General features: G+C 35.8%; 1 protein-coding gene across 3 annotated transcripts in view; it reads right to left on the reverse strand.

Annotated features, from left to right (window-relative positions):
• AFG2A (AFG2 AAA ATPase homolog A) overlaps nucleotides 1-20,949 on the reverse strand; it is a 343,293-nt gene that overhangs the window by 306,116 nt on the left and 16,228 nt on the right. For all 3 annotated transcript variants that reach the window (XM_079919922.1, XM_079919923.1, XM_079919924.1), the window contains exon 9: nucleotides 18,832-19,087. In XM_079919922.1, the coding sequence (XP_079776048.1) occupies nucleotides 18,832-19,087 (256 nt within the window). The remainder of the gene's footprint in view (nucleotides 1-18,831; nucleotides 19,088-20,949) is intronic.

Raw genomic sequence — 20,949 nt, forward strand, 5'->3', positions numbered from 1 at the left:
TTGTGGCCTCTCCCGTTGCGGAGCACAGGCTCCGGACGCGCAGGCTCAGCGGCCATGGCTCACGGGTCCAGCTGCTCCGCGGCATGTGGGATCTTCCCGGACCGGAGCACGAACCCGCGTGCCCTGCATCGGCAGGCGGACTCTCAACCACTGCGCCACCAGGGAAGCCCCGTGAAGGTTTTTTAACTGACTGAATTTAATTTAGAGAACAAGGTTTGTATGAAATGAATTTTTCGAATGGCAAATTCATAAACATTCTCTACCTGTTTGAATATGTATATATGTTATTGGTTCAGTGTTCCAAATACATATCCATTACATCAAGCTTGTTGATAGTGTTCTTCAAACCTTCTCTATCCTCAACGATTGAGAGAGATGTGTTAGAACTCACTAAAATGGTTGTTCTGTTCATTTCTCCTTGTAGTTACAGATATTTTTGTTTTATGTTTCAAAGCTACCCTGTCAAGTACATCAGATTTAAAAGTTATAACTTCCCAGTGAACTGAATGTTTTATCAATATACGGTAGTCATCCTTATCTTAAGGAATAAGTTTTGCATTAAAATTATTCTAATCCTTACCACTTCCTTTTCTTGCTTTCTTTGAGACTCAATCTTTTGTGTTTTTCACATTCCATTTTGCCTTCTATTTAGTTTTAAAGTTATACACTCTCTATTATTTTAATGGTTATACTAAAAATGTTAACATACATATTTAAGTATAGTTAATCAAAGTAAAGTTAATCATGAGGCTGCAAGGAAATTAATAGGTAAGCCAGTGACATAGATCTCCACATTATTCTTCCGCAGACAAGGTTTTTTAACAGCCAGAATGAACGTTTGTTTTTTTTATCTCTACCATGTCATTATTTCCTCCATTCTATATTTTATTTGCATCTACTTTTCTCTTTCACCAAAAACTTCCACTAGTGTGGTTCTGTCTCTTGAATGGACCTTGGTCTGACTTCATAATCTTAAAAATCTTGTCAAAGAATGAGATTATTTTAAACTTTGCTGTTTTGTTCTCAAGTCTATTGACTCTACCCTTAACATTTTAAATTTCTTTCATGTTTGGGCTCACTGTATTGCTCTTTTCCAATTACCTGAGTTGAATGCATTTATTTTTAACCCTTCCTGTTTCCTGATAACTGTTTTTGTTATAATTCCCTCTTAGATAAAATCTAAAACAGTGTTTTTACTACCATTCTATTCTTAACATTTAGTTCCTTATATAATTTCTTTTGCAGCTCACACAGAGATTATATGAGCATTATGTAACTTAGTTTTCAGTTGTACCAGTTACTAAATTATTGACTTTCAGCTCCAAAACCATACTTCTAAACTTGGCTTTGTGATACTTGGGGCTGAGACTCTGCAAACTACACTTTGGCTCCATGGTAGGCTTTGCCAATGATAGAGCAAAGCTCTAGAGAGAGACTGCAGATGAAGGGGAGAGAAGAGACTAACTCTTTACTTCTGTGGGCTTCCTGTCTGTCTGCTATTCCTGTGACCACCACTCTAGCAACCCCTAAGAGACATCAGCACCAACCCACCAGTGCCACATTCTCAGAGGTCTGAGCCAGCCTTCAAAATATCAGGCAGTTCTTCAGAGGTCTGAGTTCTAGATTTTAGAAATCCCAACCTCTTTCCTTTGTTTCCCCAGCCTTACAGGTGATAGTAGCTTCTCAGTTAGTAATTTTATAATTTGTTATGAATGCTTTATAGTAAATTCTCTCTACAAAAATGAGTGGTAGAGGTTCTATCTCCTAACTGGATCATGACACAAATAACAATCATATGGAATTTTTAAGAAATATCCTTTTTTCCCATTATAATGCAGACTGAGGTGTTTCTTTTTTAATAAATTTATTTTATTTATTTATTTATATTTTTGGCTGCGTTGGGTCTTCACTGCTGCACGCAGGACTTTCCCTAGTTGTGGCAAGTGGGGGCTACTCTTTGTTGCGGTGCACGGCCTTCTCATTGCAGTGGTTTCTCTTGTTGCGGAGACAGGCTCTAGGTGTGCGGGCTTCAGTACCTGTGGCTCGCGGGCTCTAGAGCGCAGCCTCAGTAGTTGTAGCACACAGGCTTAGCTGCTCTGGGGCATGTGGGATCTTCCCCGACCAGGGATCGAACCCGTGTCCCCTGCATTGGCAGGAGGATTCTTAACCATTGCGCCACCAGGGAAGTCCCCCAGACTGAGGTTTTTATAAGTGAGAGCAAAACTACCCAAACATTTTAAGAGGCTAATATAACCTAGACTCCAAAACCAAATATGAACAAGAAAAAAATGCCTTTTACTTACAGACATGGGACAAAAGTTCTAAATAAAATATTAGCTGACTAAATCTAACGGTGCATTAAAAATTAGATTTCACAATCAAATAGAGTTTATCTCAGAAATGAAAGGCCAGTTCATCAAAAAACCTAACTCACCACATTATTGAGATTATATAATTATTTTTACTAATGCAGAAAAAATATTTGATAAGATTCAACATCCATTTATAATGATAAAAATAATGCAAAATACTCTTAGCAAAGTGCACTTAAGACTACATTCCAGAAATCTTTAGCAAATATTACACTTGATGAAAAAACTTTATATGCAGTCTCTTCAAAACTGTCAACAAGACAAGGACGCCACTATCACTACTACTGGATAATTCAATTGTACAGTCCCTGGCAATTAAGAATAGAAAAAATGAGACTGAGAAAGAGCCAAAAGGATGGCAAGAAATAAAACTGCCATTATTTGCATATGACAATAATTTACCCAGAAAAGCCAAAAAAAAACCTATTAGAATTATGAGATAAGCAAGGTAGACAACCTGCAAAAAATAATCAATATAAGCTTTTTCCACACCAAGAAAAGCAATTCTAAAATATAGTAAGAAAAAAAGATACCATTCACAACAATGACAAAAATAATAAAGTATATAGGAATTTTCCTAACCAAAAACATAACACCCCTATGGAGACAATTCTAATAAAGAGGAAAATATGAACACAAGGGAGACATCCCATATTCTTGAATGGGATGACAATACAACAAAAACATCGATTATATTCAAAATAATCTATGTATTGTAAATGTGACCGCAGTCAAAATGTCAGTTGTGTATTTTTGCTAAATTAGAACAAACTTTCCCTAAAAATATGCTGTGGAATAAAGGTCTATACATAACTAACTCAACAGTAATGCAAATAAATAAGATTTACCTTACTGGATATTAAGATATAATTAATAGTATTAAATATGTGTTTAAAAGTTGTAAGACTATACAGACCACACTGAGACAGAATAGAGTTCAGAGATAATCCATACATGTATAATATTAATATCTGATAAATTTACAATAATATATCATAAATCAATGAGGAAAGGACAGGCTATTTAGTAGCTGGAAAATGAATAATAGGAAAATTGGTTCATTGTGTAGATCCCTAGCACTGGGTCTCTAATGATCTTTTCCGGTAGACAACATTACATACATGTTGTCACACTTCATTGCTGGAGGATTTTTAAAATGTCCTGTGTGACTCCACAGGGAGAGGACTCTTGGAAGCTTATGCCTGTTTTTTTCCCACACTTTGCGCTATGTGCCTTGGGCTGCTTCTGCTTGGTATCATTTCATTGAAATAAATCAAGACCATGAATACAACTATATGCTGAGTCCTGTGATGACTCCTAGTGGGGCATCAAACTTAGTGGTTTGTTACAGGGACCACCAAATATGTAGACAAATATAAATGAATAATAATTGAATAAAACACTAATAATAGTGTTTTTGCAGTAAAGAGAATCAAAGTGTTCCCAAACTGTTTGCACTTTTCTTGCATTAGTCTCTAGTAAGCCAAGGAGACATATTGTAGTATGTAAGATAAATACTAAAAGATGAGTAAAATACATAACTAAAAAGATAACCATAAGATGAGGAAGTAACAAAAATACTTGACTATTCCAAGAGAAGACAGTAAAAAAGATGAAAAAACATACAAGTGGGACAAATAGAAGGTAAATTAAACCTAAGTATTTAAGAGATTACCCTAAATATAAACGTATCATGTACTTGAATTAAAAGACTGACAGCATCAGATAGATGAAAAAAATAAAACCCAAATTTGTGCTGTTTACAAGAGTCATATTCTGAAATATAAAAATACAGAAAGGTTGAAAGTAAAATAGAAAAAGGGTACCATGCATGTAAAAGGAAAATAGTGCATCTATATCTACTATCAAATAGACTTTAAGAGGTATTACTAGACATTTCAGGATGATAAAAGGGTCCATTCACCAAGAATACATAAAATTCTAATACATGCCTAGTAAAAAAGGCTCAAAGTATAAACAGCAAAATTAAGTAGAACTAAAAGGAGAAACAGACAAATTTGCAGCCTTACTTGCAGATTTTAACACACTTCCCTCAGTAACAAAAACAAACAAAAAATATATATGTAGAAGTTATAAAAATAAAATTAACTCACCTATCTTAATTGGCATATATACAAAACAATAAATATCCAAAATAGTAAAATATCCATGCTTTCAAGGGTACCTGGAAGGAGTACCAAAACTGACCACAGGGTGGGACACAAAGCAGCTCTCCACAGATTTCAAGGATTGAAATCATAATGTTTATGTTCTCTGATTACATGAGACTTAATAGCAAAATCAGTAACAAAAAGATACCAAAAATACAAATATCTGGAAATTAACCAATACATTTCCAAATAATTCATGGTCAAAAAAAAAAATCCAATGAAAATTGTTAAGTTTTTCAACTGAATAATAATGAAAATATAACATGAAAATTTGTGGGATGCTACTAAAGCTGTACTTAAAGGGACAATGACAGGCATAATGCACATATTAGGGAAGAATAAAGGGTGAAAGTCAATGAGGTGCTCATCTTATAAAACAAAGAATAAAATAAACCAAAAACAAATAAACAAAACAAAACAGTGGGAAGGAAATAATGAAGATAGGAACAGAAATTAATGAAATGGAAAACTAATGTGCAATTAAAAAAACAAATCAATAAAGCCAAAGGTTTATTTTCTGAAAAGGCTAATAGAGATAAATCTCTGGCAAGACGAATCAGGGAAATGTGAGAAAAGACACACATTACCAACATCAGGAAGCAAAAATGACTACTGAATGGTCTACACTACGGAACCCACAGGCCATTGAAAAGATAATAAGAGGATATCAGGAATAACCTTATACCAAATAACTCAAAAATTTAGATGAAATGAACCAATTTCTAGGGGGGAAAAAAAGCTTATCAAAACAAAGTACATAATTGAATATTCCAATAGCTATTAAATTCATTATGTAATTAAAACCTTTCCAAAAAGAAAATTCTAAACATAGATGGCTTCATTGGTTAATGTTACAAAGTAGTTAAGTATGACTATAACACTAAGCTTACAAAAACTCTTGCAGAGAAAAAAAGAGGCCAAGATAATTCCCAACTTGATTCATGAGGCCAGCATAACCCTGTTCCTCAAATATTAAAAGGACATTACAAGAAAACTGCAGACTGGTATCTCTCCTGAACATAGGTGCAAATATCCTAAACAAAACATCAGCAAAAATATCAATATGTAAATAAAGGATTATACGTCATGACAAGATGGCTATATTCCAAGAATGTAAAGTTAGCTTAACATTTGAAAATCAATCAACATCATGTTCCACACTAATAGAATAAAGAAGAGAATATGATTATCTCAATAGACCCAGAAAAGGAACGTCATAAAAATCAATATCATTAATTATAAAAACTAGGAACAGATGGAAATTTTGTTACTCTATCGTATTAGCTACAAAAAAACAAAGAGCAAATATAATTCTTAATAGTAAAAGGTTAAAAATTTTCTCCCTAGGATCAAGAATGAGATAAGGATAAGTACTGTTATCACTTCTATTAAATACTATGTTAAAGATCCTAACCACTACAACAAGGCAAGAAAAAGAAGTGTAGAGGTTAAAAGGAATGAAAACTGTCATTATTTGCAGATTGTATACACAGAAAACTTTAACATGACTACATACATAAAAACTCAACCAATTTCCATACACACTATTAAAATTAATATGTGAATTTAGCAAGGTAGGTAGACACAAAGTCAATACATAAGAGTTTAGTTTTTCCAGATACCAACAAACACAATTAAAGTGAAACTTTACAAGATGCCATTTATAACTGCATTAAAAAAAAACTTAGAATTAAAAAATAACTGCATTAAAAAAATACCTTAGAATAAATCTAATGAACATTATGCAAGACTAAGTTCTTCACTTAAAACTATAAAACTTTGAGAGAAATTAAAGACCTAAAATAAATGAAGGGATCTACATGGTAGATAACTTGTAGATATTAACTTTCTAATTCTCCCTAAATTGATCAAGAGATTTAATAATTCCAATCTAAATCCAATTTTGTTTTGTCTTGGAGGGGAGGGAGTCTGGCAAGCTGATTTTTAAAGTTCTAAGCAAATGCAAAGGCCCAAGAATAGTCAAGACAATCTTGAGGAAGAAGAAAAAAGGTGCACTTACCCAAGGCTTAAGTGATTAAGTGATTAAAGATATTTCAGTATTTTGCACAAGGATACAGAGATCAATGAAACAGAACAGAGAATTCAGAACAAACCCAAACTCTTGATTTATGACAAAGGTTAGTTAACAATGCAGAGCAAGAAGAATGGTCATTTCATTAACTAGTGCTGGTACAACTCATTATCTACATGGAAAAAAGTGAAATAATCATAGATAGTAATGTAAAAGGAAAGATAATAAAGCATCTTTAAATGAAAGAAGATAATATAAAATAAAATATTCACAATTGTGGAATTTACAGATTTCTTAAACATGATAAAAAAAATCACTATCCATAAAGAAAAATGTTGATAACTTGGTTCATTATATTTATATGTTATAATAAATGTATATGGTTACAAACTTCTATTCCTCAAAGACACTGTAAAGAGAGTAATTATTTTTTTAAAAGCAACACAATAGAAAAATTGAACAGATATCTGAATAGGCATGTCACGAAGGAGGATATCTAAATGCGCAATACATATATAAAAAAGTATTCAACTCAGTCTTCAGAGAAATAAAAACACAATGAAATACTGTTAAAAACCCACCAAATTATGGCAAGAATGAGAAGAAACTGGAATTTTCACACATTACTAGTGGAAGAGGAAATTGAAGCAATCACCACAGAAAACTTTTGGCAGTATTTACTAACAACAACACACACACATATTCTATAACCTGATAATTCCACACCTAGATATAAAGCAAACAGAAATGTGTACATCTGTGCACCAAAAAAAATATGTGCAAGAATACCGATGGCATCATTACTCACAATATTTATACAATAAAATATAGCAATAAAAATGAACTAATGCTACAACTGAATAAAATGATGAAGCTCTCAAACCATAATATGAGAGAAAGAAGACAGCACAAAACAGGCTGAACTAGTCTATGGTGTTAGAAGCCAGAAAGAGTGGTTGCCTTTTGTGCTGAGATGAAGAGTAGTGGCTGGGAGAGAATCTGATGGAAGTTCTAGGGCACTAATAATGCTTTATATATATAATGCTTTATATCTGGTTATATATACTTTTGGAAAATGCATGGATCTTATAGTTTTTACACTTTTCTATACATGTTATATTTCAGAAAGAAGTTTATTAAAAAATAGAATACATAAAAAATGAAGTGAAAGGGAAAAAACGTATAAACAAAGCCACTATAAACAAGGTAGAAAAGAACCGGACTTGAGGAGAGACGAGCATTCCCTATGTTAATGAATCTGCAAGTATTTTTTACAGAATAGTTCTCAATGAGAGAATCACTATTCTGTACCTGTGTTACTTACTTGCCAATTCAGTACAATTCATATTTAAGCAAAGCAAATAGTAAAATAAAATATCATGTCATGAAGCCACTGAGAAGAGATATTCACTGACTATAAGTTACTCTTTCACAGGTACTCTTCTTCAATATTAGTTCTATTCATTCATTCAAAATATTAACTTAGAAACTCCTAGACATAGTTAATTCATTCAACAATGTACTGAGCTCTTTTTCTAGAGTACAAAAGAGCAAGAAGGCAGATAAACCTCTCATAGTGCTAACAGTCTAAAAGAGAAGACATATGATAACAAGTTATTATTATATACTGTGCCAAGTATTATGACATGGAAAGAACAAAGTGGCATAAAAACATGTCAGGGACATCTAACTCAGTTTAGTAGGATTAGTGACAGTTTAGAGTTAGATAACCCTCACAGAAATCATTTAGTATATTCCTTTATTTCACAAATGAAGAGAGACTAAAACATGTATACAAGCTAAACTAGTTAGACCTGAAAAATGAGTTGATGTTAAACTGCTAATATGGGAATTGAGGCCAAAGAGGCAGCAGAGTATTCAAGGCAGAGGGAACAGCATATATAAAGGCCTAGGGGGGCTTCCCTGGTGACGCAGTGGTTGAGAGTCCGCCTGCCGATGCAGGGGACACGGGTTCGTGCCCCGGTCCGGGAAGATCCCACATGCCGCGGAGCGGCTGGACCCGTGAGCCATGGCCGCTGAGCCTGCACGTCCGGAGCCTGTGCTCCGCAACGGGAGAGGCCATAACAGTGAGAGGCCCGCGTACCACAAAAAAAAAAAAAAAAAAAAGGCCTAGGGACAAGAATGAGCATAACACTTCAGAGATAATGCATCCCTGAAGAACAGTAAAAGACAAAATCTCTGTCCTTAAAGAGTTCACACTTAGAAATATGAAAGAACATGTTTTAAATAAACCTAAATCCATCTCTATTCGTTTGTAGATAATGTGAGAAGATGAAGTATGGCACACTGTCAGAAAGGGAAAAAGAAAATAAGGAAGATTACAGATTTGCAAAAGCTGTAAAAACATAACAAGGATACTGGAAATTCCTACCAGAGCCCTTCAGATTCTTTCTCAGTATGAGGTTCTATGATTCTAGACGCTGTACAGAGGTACTGTATTTTATACAAATGCTATTCTTGAAAATAACATAAGTTGAAACAGAATTTATATGAATTAAATGTATATCAGAGCTTATAAAGTTAAAGATCCTTGGAGCTATCATATTAATGCAAACAACCCTCCATGGTCCTAGATCTGCCACTAGCTCAGATGTCACCTGACATATAAAACTTAGCTCCTCTGGCCATCAGTTATGTCATTTATTAAATGGAAAGATTAAAATATATCAGTATTTTCTCTAAATTATTTTCAGCTTTACTTTTTTATTTTTATTTTTTTGGAAAAGGTAGTCTTTTTAGTAACTGCTTTTGTCACCAGGTTAAGTCATGCAGTTACAAAGTAGTTAGAAATTTCTGAAAGGATATTATTGTTACAAAAAGAAAAGCTCGGGCTTCCCTGGTGGCTCAGGGGTTGAGAACCCGCCTGCCGATGCAGGGGACACGAGTTCGTGCCCCGGTCCGGGAGGATCCCACATGCCACGGAGTGGCTGGGCCCGTGAGCCATGGCCGCTGAGCCTGCGCATCCGGAGCCTGCGCTCTGCAACGGGAGAGGCCACAGCAGTGAGAGGCCCGCGTACCGCAAAAAAAAAAAAGAAAAAAAAAAGAAAAGCTCATTCTTACATAAATAATATCTAGTACTTCACTGGGACACTACTGTTCAAAAGGCCCTGGCCAAACAACTCCCAAACAAAACAACCCCAGGTTGTTTCCAGCCCATTGGGAATGAAGCCATGTGCAGAAAATTCTATGATGCTAAGCTTAAATTATTGGACATCACCATTCCTCAGGAGGCCATACTAGAATCTATGGCAAGAAATTAAATTTTTAAAAATATACATATTTTTATAAACCAGAAGTAAACAATTAACTAGAGGAGCAAACGGACACATGTACATCATCAAGGAATACAGCTTAGGGCAAGCAATCTATAACATTTCCTTTCATTGCTAAGTTTAATTTTTAAAATGTAAACAAAAACAGAACCAATAAAACTATGTTAAGAAACACAGCGTTGAAACAAAAAAACAGGTGTAGCTAATTAAATGTGTCATTTTGCTTTCATTATTTTATGTTCTAATGATCTCAAAAGTTTTGAAATGGGAAACAAGTTGCAAGGAAGAGAACAAAAGACAAAATGCCCCAGGCAAGCCTAATGCCAACACATTCTTTCCGGTATATGACATGTTCTCCTCAAGCCCCACATCACTATCCAGATATAATCACTTCTAGACAAGAGCAATTACTCTAAATTCATGCTCTTCAAGACCATCTGCTCCATATTCAATCAACAAACATCTTGCTCCATGCATATGGCATCCTACAATTTTATACTTAATGCTTGCTAAATAATGATGTTATTTTTTGAGCATGCAATTAAGTTCCTTCCTTAGAAACTAAAATTCATCACAGGAGTAATAATGTTTTTTAGAATTATTATCTACCCTACAGACAATTATATAAAGAAGTAACATGAAACACGGGCATCTGGATCTCAGATTTGAGTTGTAAAAGTTAGGCATAAAATTTCTGAATAGTATATTCAGGCAAATGAAGACTGAAAGCAACTATAAAAATCTAAGTCTCTCTTTTTAAAATATACTTTCCTCAAAATATCAGAGTTCCAGAAATGTTTTATCTGGAGTCTTTACTCTCCCTCAACTCAGTATTAAGTATAGACAAGGTGATAAGTATTACCTGATATATCACTGGGAGAGTTCCATTTCTCACTCCTTATTCATAGAAAAGAAATTAAACAGAATACTCTCAAAGAGGGTATTGTGGTTCTTGCGTTATTTATATTACAAATGATTGGTATAACTTAGACTGACTGCAGAAGCCAGGTCTATTACGAATCCCCTATCACTTTTAAAAATTGCTTTTAAAAGTAATAGCACTATGGAAAGCACACTGGTCTCAAGACCTGAATCTTGGGCCAAGACTTCACTAACTGCTTGAGCTTGGATGGATCATACAGTCTGTACTCATCTGTGAAATAAGGGAATATACTAAATGATTTCTGATAGGGTCTTCTAGTTCTAAAATGACAGAATTAATTCACTTCACCAGTCCCAGGTTTTAACAAACTTTCCTAAAAATACAGCTTATGGTATCAAAATTTTAATATCAAATTATCTATTACCTGGCTTACCAACCCTATTAAAATGCAGAGTTAGGGGCTTCCCTGGTGGCGCAGTGGTTGAGAGTCCGCCTGCCGATGCAGGGGACACGGGTTCGTGCCCCGGTCCGGGAAGATCCCACATGCCGCGGAGCGGCTGGGCCCGTGAGCCATGGCCGCTGAGCCTGCACGTCCGGAGCCTGTGCTCCGCAATGGGAGAGGCCACGGCAGTGAGAGGCCCGCGTGCCGCAAAAAAAAAAAAAAAATGCAGAGTTAGGAACAAAAAGGATAGTTTGCTTATAGCACAATTCTTATGCCAACAGAGGTTGAAGATCTATGGCTTTGTGGACTAGAGCAAGGTCCAGGTAAGAGGAGAGGAACCAGGAAAATAATGAAGGAATATAGTCTGATATGATTTTGACTTGGGGTGGGGGGCGGGGGGGCAGCAGGCCAACTATATTTGTCCCTTTTTTTGGAAAGTACAAAAACTCTAAATAACACACCATTAAAACTGAAAAAATAATTTACAGTCACTATCTCTGTTCCTTCAACTTTCAATCACCCCTCAATTTATTGCGATCTACTAGAACTACTCTCTTCCAAGGCCCTCATGACCACGCAAGTACTAAGCACTTGATGTCACTGTGGTCTCTATACTGTCGATCCTGGCTCCACTATTTATTTCCTGTGTGATCTTGGTGAAGTTCCATAACCTGTCTGACCTAAGTTTCTTCACCTATAAAATGAAGATAACCATATAAGGAATGCTGTAAGAAATCATTAACACGTGTGAAGGCACTGCAAACAATGGATGGCACCTTGTAAGTACTCAATTAGTGGTAACTAATAATATATTATTTCTAATTACTTCCTCCCTGAATCTTCCCTCATTTGAGTCACCACTTTTTTTGGGTTCTCTTCCCACCTCTCTAGCCACCCCTCAGTCTTCTATACCAGATTTTTCCTAACAATTCAACCTTTGAATGGTGGTATTCCCCAGGATCCCTTCTTTCCTCAGTAGCAGGCTAAAACCTCCCTGATCCTTCGCAAATACAACACAACATATTATAATTTTACGTGTTACACTGCTGCACTTCTCTGTGCATCTTGAGCTCTAAGAGGAGAAAGTCCAAGTCTCTCTTATTCACTGACGTAGTCCCAGCACCAAGTGCAGTGCCTGGCTCAATAAATGAACGAAAAAATGAACTCTGTTCATTCTCTCTAAGTGACTTCATTCATTTCAATGGCTTCAGTCATAATCTAACTGGTGACAACTCACTAAAACATAGATCTAACCAAGACTCTCATCTCCAAAACCTGCAATTCAAAATCCTGCAGCTTAGACAATGTAAACAATAAAAAGGGTTAGAAGGTGGAGGACAGAGTGGGCAGGAAGAAGACATCGCAACAGTCTAGACAAGAGCAACGAAAAATAGTTAAAAAATTTTTTTAAAGCTGAAACTCTGAATAAATTTTGAAAATAGAGCTGACAGGATTTGATAAAGAGTAACAAAAAAAGAAATCAAGAGTAACTCTTAGAAGTAACATTTTTTTAGAAAGACTGATTTTTTTTTTTTTTAATTAGAAAGAAAACATTTCCTTAGGTTTTCTACTTTTATAGCCTTGGCAAGGCAACTCAGAAAATTTTCCACTAGTGAAGTAAATAGGATATATCACTTAGAGCTTAAACAGAATCAAAACTACCACTTGTTTTTCTGAAACAAACCACTCATCTCCAGTCATTTCAAATGAACAGCAGAACTAATATTAAGATACCCAATTCACTGACCAAAAAAAATTCTACTTCTCATATAATATCCATGTTTACGCAGTAGGAAAAATCCTAACATCACAAATATAACTATCACTATATTTCAGAATTACAAAACAGAGGGGAAAATTCATTGTTTTATGATATTATATTGCATAATTACTGCCTATTTATCCACCTATGATAATGAATAAAGATATGATCCCTTATGAAATGCATTAATTAGAGGATAATCATGATACATACATCAATTTAATTTTGTTGCTCTACTGCAGGGCTAAAACGGACTCACATGTGGGACGACGTGGGTACGGGAGGGAAGAGACTGTAACTCTGACTATGTATGACAGGAGAGCTCTCACATTCAGCAAGAAAATCTGTCAGGGAGGCACCCCCAAAATAAGCCATATCTGTTTCTAGTCTGCATATTTCTATTGATGGGCAAGACTTTTACCGATCCAGATTCAGTAAAAGTCACTACTCTAGCAAGGTAAAGGATTCTGCTAGACTTCCCTGATACCACTTGTACTACAGTAACCAAATACTTCATAAAATCAGGAATACTGTCAAAATTCAAATAAGCACCTACCAGAGAAGTGCATAAATACACATAAAATATGAAATTTTTTTTTTAAAAAAAGAAAGTGACACTTACCAAGGGCCTGTATAAACCATGAACACTGCTGTCAGGTTATACTTCTAAACCTCATAAGAACTCTTTTAAAAATGTTATACAAAAAAAAAAGTTATCCCTATTTAGCAGATGAGGAAAGAGTTCAAGAGGTTAAATGGCTTGCCCAGTGACTCCCAGCTGATAAGGGATAGTGCTAGCATTTGAAACTAGAGCTCACCATAAGCTTTCCACAAAACCCTACTATTTCCCTGCACCTTATTTAAAAATATTGAATTTTTAAAGAATCAACATTTTAATTCTAACTTAGAAAATAACATTGGCAGAATTCAAAAATGGTGGAAAATGTTAGAAAAAGAACCTTTCTTAAGAACTGGACTGTACATAGGAGATCCTCCATAAATTCCTGTTCAAATAAGCTAGTGAAGGGTGGGAGGGAGAACTAACAGCTATAAATATCTGAGAACCCTGCTGCAAGACAGATAACATTTTCCATTTCACAAGAAGTTATGTTATAATAATTAGATTCAGTATTTTTACTAGACCTACGTAAGTGTAATAATGACAAAATCATTGTTTAAATAAGAGTTTTAATTCTTCCTGTTCTGTGATGGTATCTTATCAAGGCCCAAGCATTTGGTATGAACATGTTGAAATGATGTGTAATCAACAAGGATGCTAAAGATAAATTCTTAGAGATGTGAAGCAAACGCTTCCTTCCACTGTTAACAAAATGACCGAGACCTCTTCTTGAAGAAATCAAGCTCTATTTATATTCACTCTCCTGAAATGGCACAGGCAGCCTTAGAAGGATAAGTTTATAATAAATCCCTGCATTTGGAAAACATTGTTGCTAAGCATCTTCTAACATTCAGCAGAGTTTATATAATTCATGTCTCCACTGCATAATTAACATTTCATGTTTTCTAAAAAAGTGTGGTATGCTTATCTATGTTGTTAATTTAAAACATTATAAATTTTGAGGGAATTAATAAAAGGCTATGCAACTAATTAATTAGAAAGGCAGCCTAATCCCAGGAGGGATAAAAACATAGACATTAAATGTCAGGATGTGTCAGAGTTGAGCTTATAAACAGCTTGTCTGCTTGAGATAAAACATTTCAAAATGCAGCTGCTCTTTGCTTAAAAAGGTGAGCTACAAAACATTAGGCTTTTGGACAAGTCACGACTTATCAAACCACACTCTAGCTCAAAAATTAATTATAAAGAAAACATAACATTTGAAAATCAGTTTCACACCCAACCTGCAACATTAAACATTATATCTGCTCAGATAATAAGAGATCCAATTGTTGAAAGCAATACTACAGTAGTATTTCCAACTTTCTTATTTGTTATGGAGACAAAGTTTAAAAGTACGGAAAATATTCAGTAACACTAGAAAAAAAGATTAGAAAAGTTGAGAGCAATCACACTGCAAAAGACACAGCATCACCCTTACAAACTCTGGAATAGATTGCAAACCTTCGGTCCTCTGGAAAAGCATGCACAAACATATATATTACAATGATTTTGATCTTTTGTATTAATAACCCACAAACAATAACCTTAAGATTAACAAAACAATCAGTAACATAGTTCACTTAGGTTTTATGAAATTCTGAATCACTTCAATGTATGTTATTACTAGACACCTGTGCACCATTTTATTAAAAATGGCATAGCCTCCCCAACTAGAAGCCAGTCCAGGAAAAAGGAAAACCACCAGACAGCCAACACACCAAAAGCTCAAAGAACATACATGTCCACAAATCATAAGCAAGCAAATGTTCTAAGAAAAACACATGTCTACATTCCTACTTGTATTCTTAAGTGTTAATCCTTAACTACTTCCTTAACTGTGGCTTTCTATCTTTCAGAATTATTTTTCATTTTAAAGTTTTATTCAGAACCATTATATATACCTGCAAGACAAACTAGGACACTCATTTTCTCCTACAGTCAGAGACTAAAATGATACAGTAGTATACAGTAGTAGTAGTAGTACAGTAGTACATTACTATCACATAAAAACTCTAGGAAGAAACTCAACACTATCAGTGAGAGAGTCAGAATTACATTACCTAAACTAAATGCAGTTATTTAAATCAGTTACAGAGAATCTCCAAAAATCAGAGAACAGGTTGGCCTAGATCAGTGGTTCTCAAAGTGTAGCCCTTGGACCAGCAGCACTGATTATCACCTATAACTTGATAGAAATGCAAATTCTTGTACCCCAGCTGGACCTACTAAACCAGTAGCATGCAGCCCAGAATTGTGTTTTAACAAGCTCTACAAGTGATTCTTATACAGGTTTAACGCAGGAGAACCACTGGCCTAAATTAATGATACATTTCCTGTTCACAGGGAAGTACAAGACTGGCTACTTCAAATCACTTGGAAAACATTATAAATACTGATTCCAGTTCCCCACCTTCTTTATTCAATTAAGTATGGAAAGTGAGTGAGTGTGTGTGTGTGTGTGTGTGTGTGTGTGTGTGTGTGTGTGTGTGAGCGCGTGCACGCCTGCATGGGAGTGTGCATGGCTTCCCAGGTGAACCTGAGGCATAATGAGGTTTTAAGAACCAATGACCTGGGAATTCCCTGGTGGTCCAGTGGTTAAGAATCCGCCTTCTGTTGCAGGGGACGCAGGTTTGAACCCTGGTCGGGGAACTAAGATCCCACATGGGCAGGGCAACTAAACCCAGGTGCCTCAACTACTGAGCCAGCGCGCCTCAACTAGAGAGCCCAGGTGCTCTGGAGCCCGTGCGCCACAAGGAAGATCCTGTGTCATTCAACTAAGAGCCAACACAGCCAAAAATAAATAAAATAAATATTTAAAAAATTAAAAAACAAAAACAGGGGTTCCTACTTTTAAAAAAAAAAAAGAACCAGTGACCTATGTCAGTGGCTCTCAAAGTGTGGTCCCCACACCAGCAGCATCAGCATCAGCTGGGAACATATTAGGAATTCACAGGTACCAGCCCAGACCTACTGAATCAGAAACTCTGGGAATAGGGCACAGCCAGCCATCTACAGTTTACTAAGTTCTCCAGGTGATTCTGATGCACAATAAAGTCTGAGAACCTCAACTCCAAGTGATCTGTCTGGAATTGAGAACATGTGAAATGAATCTGAATTCTGCAGAAAAGAATAAATAAGAGACAGAATTAACTTGTGTACTCAGGAATACATCTCTTGGAGCTGGAGTCTCTCACTTTCCTCACAAATTTGGAGGTCAAGGTGCCTTATTTCCTAGATAAGCCAGTGGGAATTCTCAAGCTGTCCACTTACACACAGCACAACTGGTGAACAATGAAAATGCCTCCTAAAAAGCACTGGTTTTAAGCAAGACGTATTTAAAGTCCACAGTCAGAAGCACAGCTGAGAAATCTTGTCAGTGGGAAGCCAAAAATTGACTGGAAATGTTCAAAAAAATAGCAGCAGTTATTTAAGGCACCACAGAACACTACCTTGTCTACTGCTACCTATGAAGGTAGCAATAACCACTTGGAGTTGTTTCCTTAGCACAGAGCAGGGATTTCTAAAGGCAAGAAAGGACAGGAGGAGATGAAGCTCAACGGAGGTTTAAAGACAAAACTAAACTCAACTCTGAAGTGAATAAATATTTTTATTACTCTACCAAGAGGAGTGGAGTGGTAATTACATCTCATTATGTCTCCCAGTTTTCACATACACTTCTCAAATATGTACTGAGCATACTGCTTCTAAATATTAAAATTTTACCATGACTCTTTTTGTAAAAAATATGATTCTAACTTTGTGTGTAATTCTAAGGTCAGTGTAATAATTGTGACTGCTTCTACTTGTCCAAGGACACTTACTATGTTAAAAGAAAAAAGGGGGGGGGCACAGCAGTTCAAACTTCCCTAGGCAGTCATTTTAAAAGACTAAGAGCCATCCAACTTTTCCCCTAATAACTCCTCTAAATTTGAATTTAGTTAGAAGGCAACATTAAATGTTCAATTCTTTTTACCTAGAACTAGGAGAATACGTAGTTCAAATTTACTGTATAGCTGAGTTTTTTCTTCCTATGCTCAATGCACACATTAGGGCTGCCCTTGTATATTCAATAAGTGAGATATGCCCATTCTATAGCATTTGGAGCAAAATTCGGCTATTTTTAATTATAGAGTTTGAGTTGTTTTACCTTTCCTTCTGAGTCACACTATTAACCAAATGTATAAGTTAATCAAGTCCTTAGTCAGACTGTTTCAATGAGAAAATGCAGTTAACTTCACAATCAGCATTAGTCTGCTTTGTAACATTATTTCTAAGAACACTGTGGGAGAAAGCCCTGATTAACCACCTAAGTTTAAATCGTTCAGACACAAAAGAGAAGACAATGAAGAGTGGAAAAGCCAGGTGTATGAAAGTAGCTAATGAGGCCAGGCCAGGTTTAGTGCCTAACTTGGGTACTTCCTTGTTATGTTCTAGTTCATCCTATCCTTCCTATCCTTCTTCCCTGCCCCCCTTACTTTCTTCCCTTCTTTTTGTCCATTTATTTCTTCTTCTCCCTTATATCCAAGGAATGTCATATGTACAAAGGCACTTAAGTATCATCTACCACAAACCCCTCAATTTACAAATGGGAAAAACTAAGGCTCAGATAAGGCAAAGAACTTGCCCAAGACCACAAGATTGATTTTAAAGGTATTTTCTACTCAAAATCCATTTTCTACTATACACCCCTGCCTCTTCAGAAAAATCTCTTGCAAAAATTCTAGCACACTGTTCTTAAGCTTTATTCTGCTATATAAAGTTAGAGAACACGACTGCATAACACAACATACACTAGTATTTAAGACAGTATACACAAAACTACATATTTTCCCTATGGGACACTTTAATTTTAAGACTAATCTTTTTAAAAATTACCTTCTCAAAATCTGATTCATTGCTAGATTAGGGGAAACAGAAGATCAGTTAAATACCTGAAAATCTGAAATTATTAAGTCATATTAACAGCAGTTAATATTTATTTACTGCTTGTATATGCCAAGTACATCCTTTTTTTAAGTGTATATTTTTATGTGTATATTTTTATTTTTAGGAAGAGGGATTAAGAGTGATTCTTATTTCATTTTTATAGTTTTCTGAATTATCCAGATTTTTTTCATAAAACATATATATTTTATGATTAGAAAAAAATTTAGCTACTTCCATTAGGAAATAAGTGAGATATAAATGATCAGTTTGTAAATAAACCAGTTATTAAATCCATCAGTACAGAGTCACTACAGCAAATCACTCTCACCTGCTTCATTACACAAGGCTTTCAAGTCTGCTCCAACGTATCCATGAGCATTATTTGCCAGCTGTAGCAGTTCAGCTTCAGTGAGCAAATGGGGCACCCTTCGAAGCAGTTTCTCGAGGATATCTAGCCGGTCTTGTGCATTCGGAACTCCAATCTCAATTTCTTTATCAAACCGTCCAGGTCTTCGGAGTGCAGCATCCAAAGCATGGGGACGATTTGTGGCCCCAAGAACCAACACCTGTCCTTCACTTCCCTCCTAACAAAACAAAATTAAAATATATTACAGGGACTTCCCTGGTGGCGCAGTGGTTGAGAGTCCGCCTGCCGATGCAGGGGACACGGGTTCGTGCCCCGGTCCGGGAGGATCCCGCATGCCACGGAGCGGCTGGGCCCGTGAGCCATGGCCACTGAGCCTGCGCGTCCGGAGCCTGGTGCTCCGCAACGGGAGAGGCCACAGTAGTGACAGGCCCATGTACCGCAAAAAAAAAAAAAAATATATATATATATATATATATAACATATTCTTCTAAAAGTAAAAAAATTAAAAAAATACACACTCGCTATATAGACAAGGATAGATCTAACGAGGCTAAGTCCTATCCCTTATTTCTCAAATTTTGTCATTCATCCCATATTTCCCAAAGCTCAGTCTAAATGCTCCCTTACCTAGAAAGTTTTCCAATACTTAACTATCTACTCTAAGTGATGTCTCTCCCACTTCTAGCATCTTAACTACACAATTCTCATGAATAACAACACATATACCCTATACCATAGTTTTAATTTGTTTGTTTTAAGTTGTCCTTTTCCCTACTTGAAAGCAAAGATTATGACCTACACGTGTTTCAAACAGAACAAGGCTCTATTACGTAGTTGTCTAAGAAATCTTCCTCACATTCGCACTGTTTCTATTTTGTTTTGATAAATATTCAAATTCCTGAAAATACACAAAATATAACCAACACCCAAGTATCAGATACCCTTGAATACATACGGATTTTTACTCTGAGAATAAAATCTGGAACAACAAATTATAAAGAACTATGTTCACAGTGAGCCACCTGTAGAAATTATCCAACATTCTACTCAGATGACCCAAGTGTAATCTCACAGAGACAAGCTTAATTGGAATGTGATTTGAAGTAAGAAAACTCAAACCTAATCAACTATACTGGATGTGCCAACAGGAAGTGCACGGATTACAGTGAACCTATGAATTATGAGTTTAGAAGACAAAAATACAGGCCCTTAAACACTTTCAGGCGAAAACATCAGTGTCACATGCTCCCGGTCCTGCCCAAAGGCAAGAACATCAGTTCACAGCAGGTCTATCCCAGTGGCAGAGAAAGAGGTAGCAATGACATAGTAATTAAGATCCTCCAACACAGAGCCTCCTGATTTCCTACTCACCAAAATCCATTCGAATTACAATACAGCTCTCCACATATATTTTTCTTCAGGATGAAAGAGAGCCGTTCATAAACAAAGTATTTGGTCAGCTTAATAATTATACTTTTCTTTTTCTTTTTTAAAACTCTTTTCATTGAAGTATAGTTGATAATAATTATACTTCTTATCATAAATGGACAAACTGGTGTCCCAGTTTATGTATCAGTCTCTTGTGAGTGTTGTTATTATGGATCTATCCTCAGAGCTCCACTATCTCCAACATACTAACAACACTGAATCCTCCAGCTTTGTAAGTTCAGAACCGAACCTGGGACATTATGATCACACCTAGGTAGTGCCCTAAGACTGAGAACCAGATGGTCATCCAGCCTCCCGCAGGTTACAACCCTTCTCTTATGTTACTCTTAAAATTGTAACACAGGTTAGCAAATAATAGAGACAATACCAAATGTTCCCGTTATTTTCACGTTTTCAGTTTCTACCAATAGTCAGTAAAACCAAAAAGTTCGAATTGCCCAGTTTTTCAATGTGCAAAAGACTGGGGACTCCATGATTTCTATAATTTCTTTTGGTTCTGACATATTATGATTCTAAAAATATGAGCTATTTACAATCTTGCATAAGAAGTGTATTCTTCTGATAAATGCCTAACAGGAGTCTGAGAGAATTTTTCTTCATTCCTCTTCCCTATTAGTCCTATGGATCTCC

This window comes from Stenella coeruleoalba (assembly GCF_951394435.1).
Source record: "Stenella coeruleoalba genome assembly, chromosome: 4".
NCBI lineage: Eukaryota > Metazoa > Chordata > Mammalia > Artiodactyla > Delphinidae > Stenella > Stenella coeruleoalba.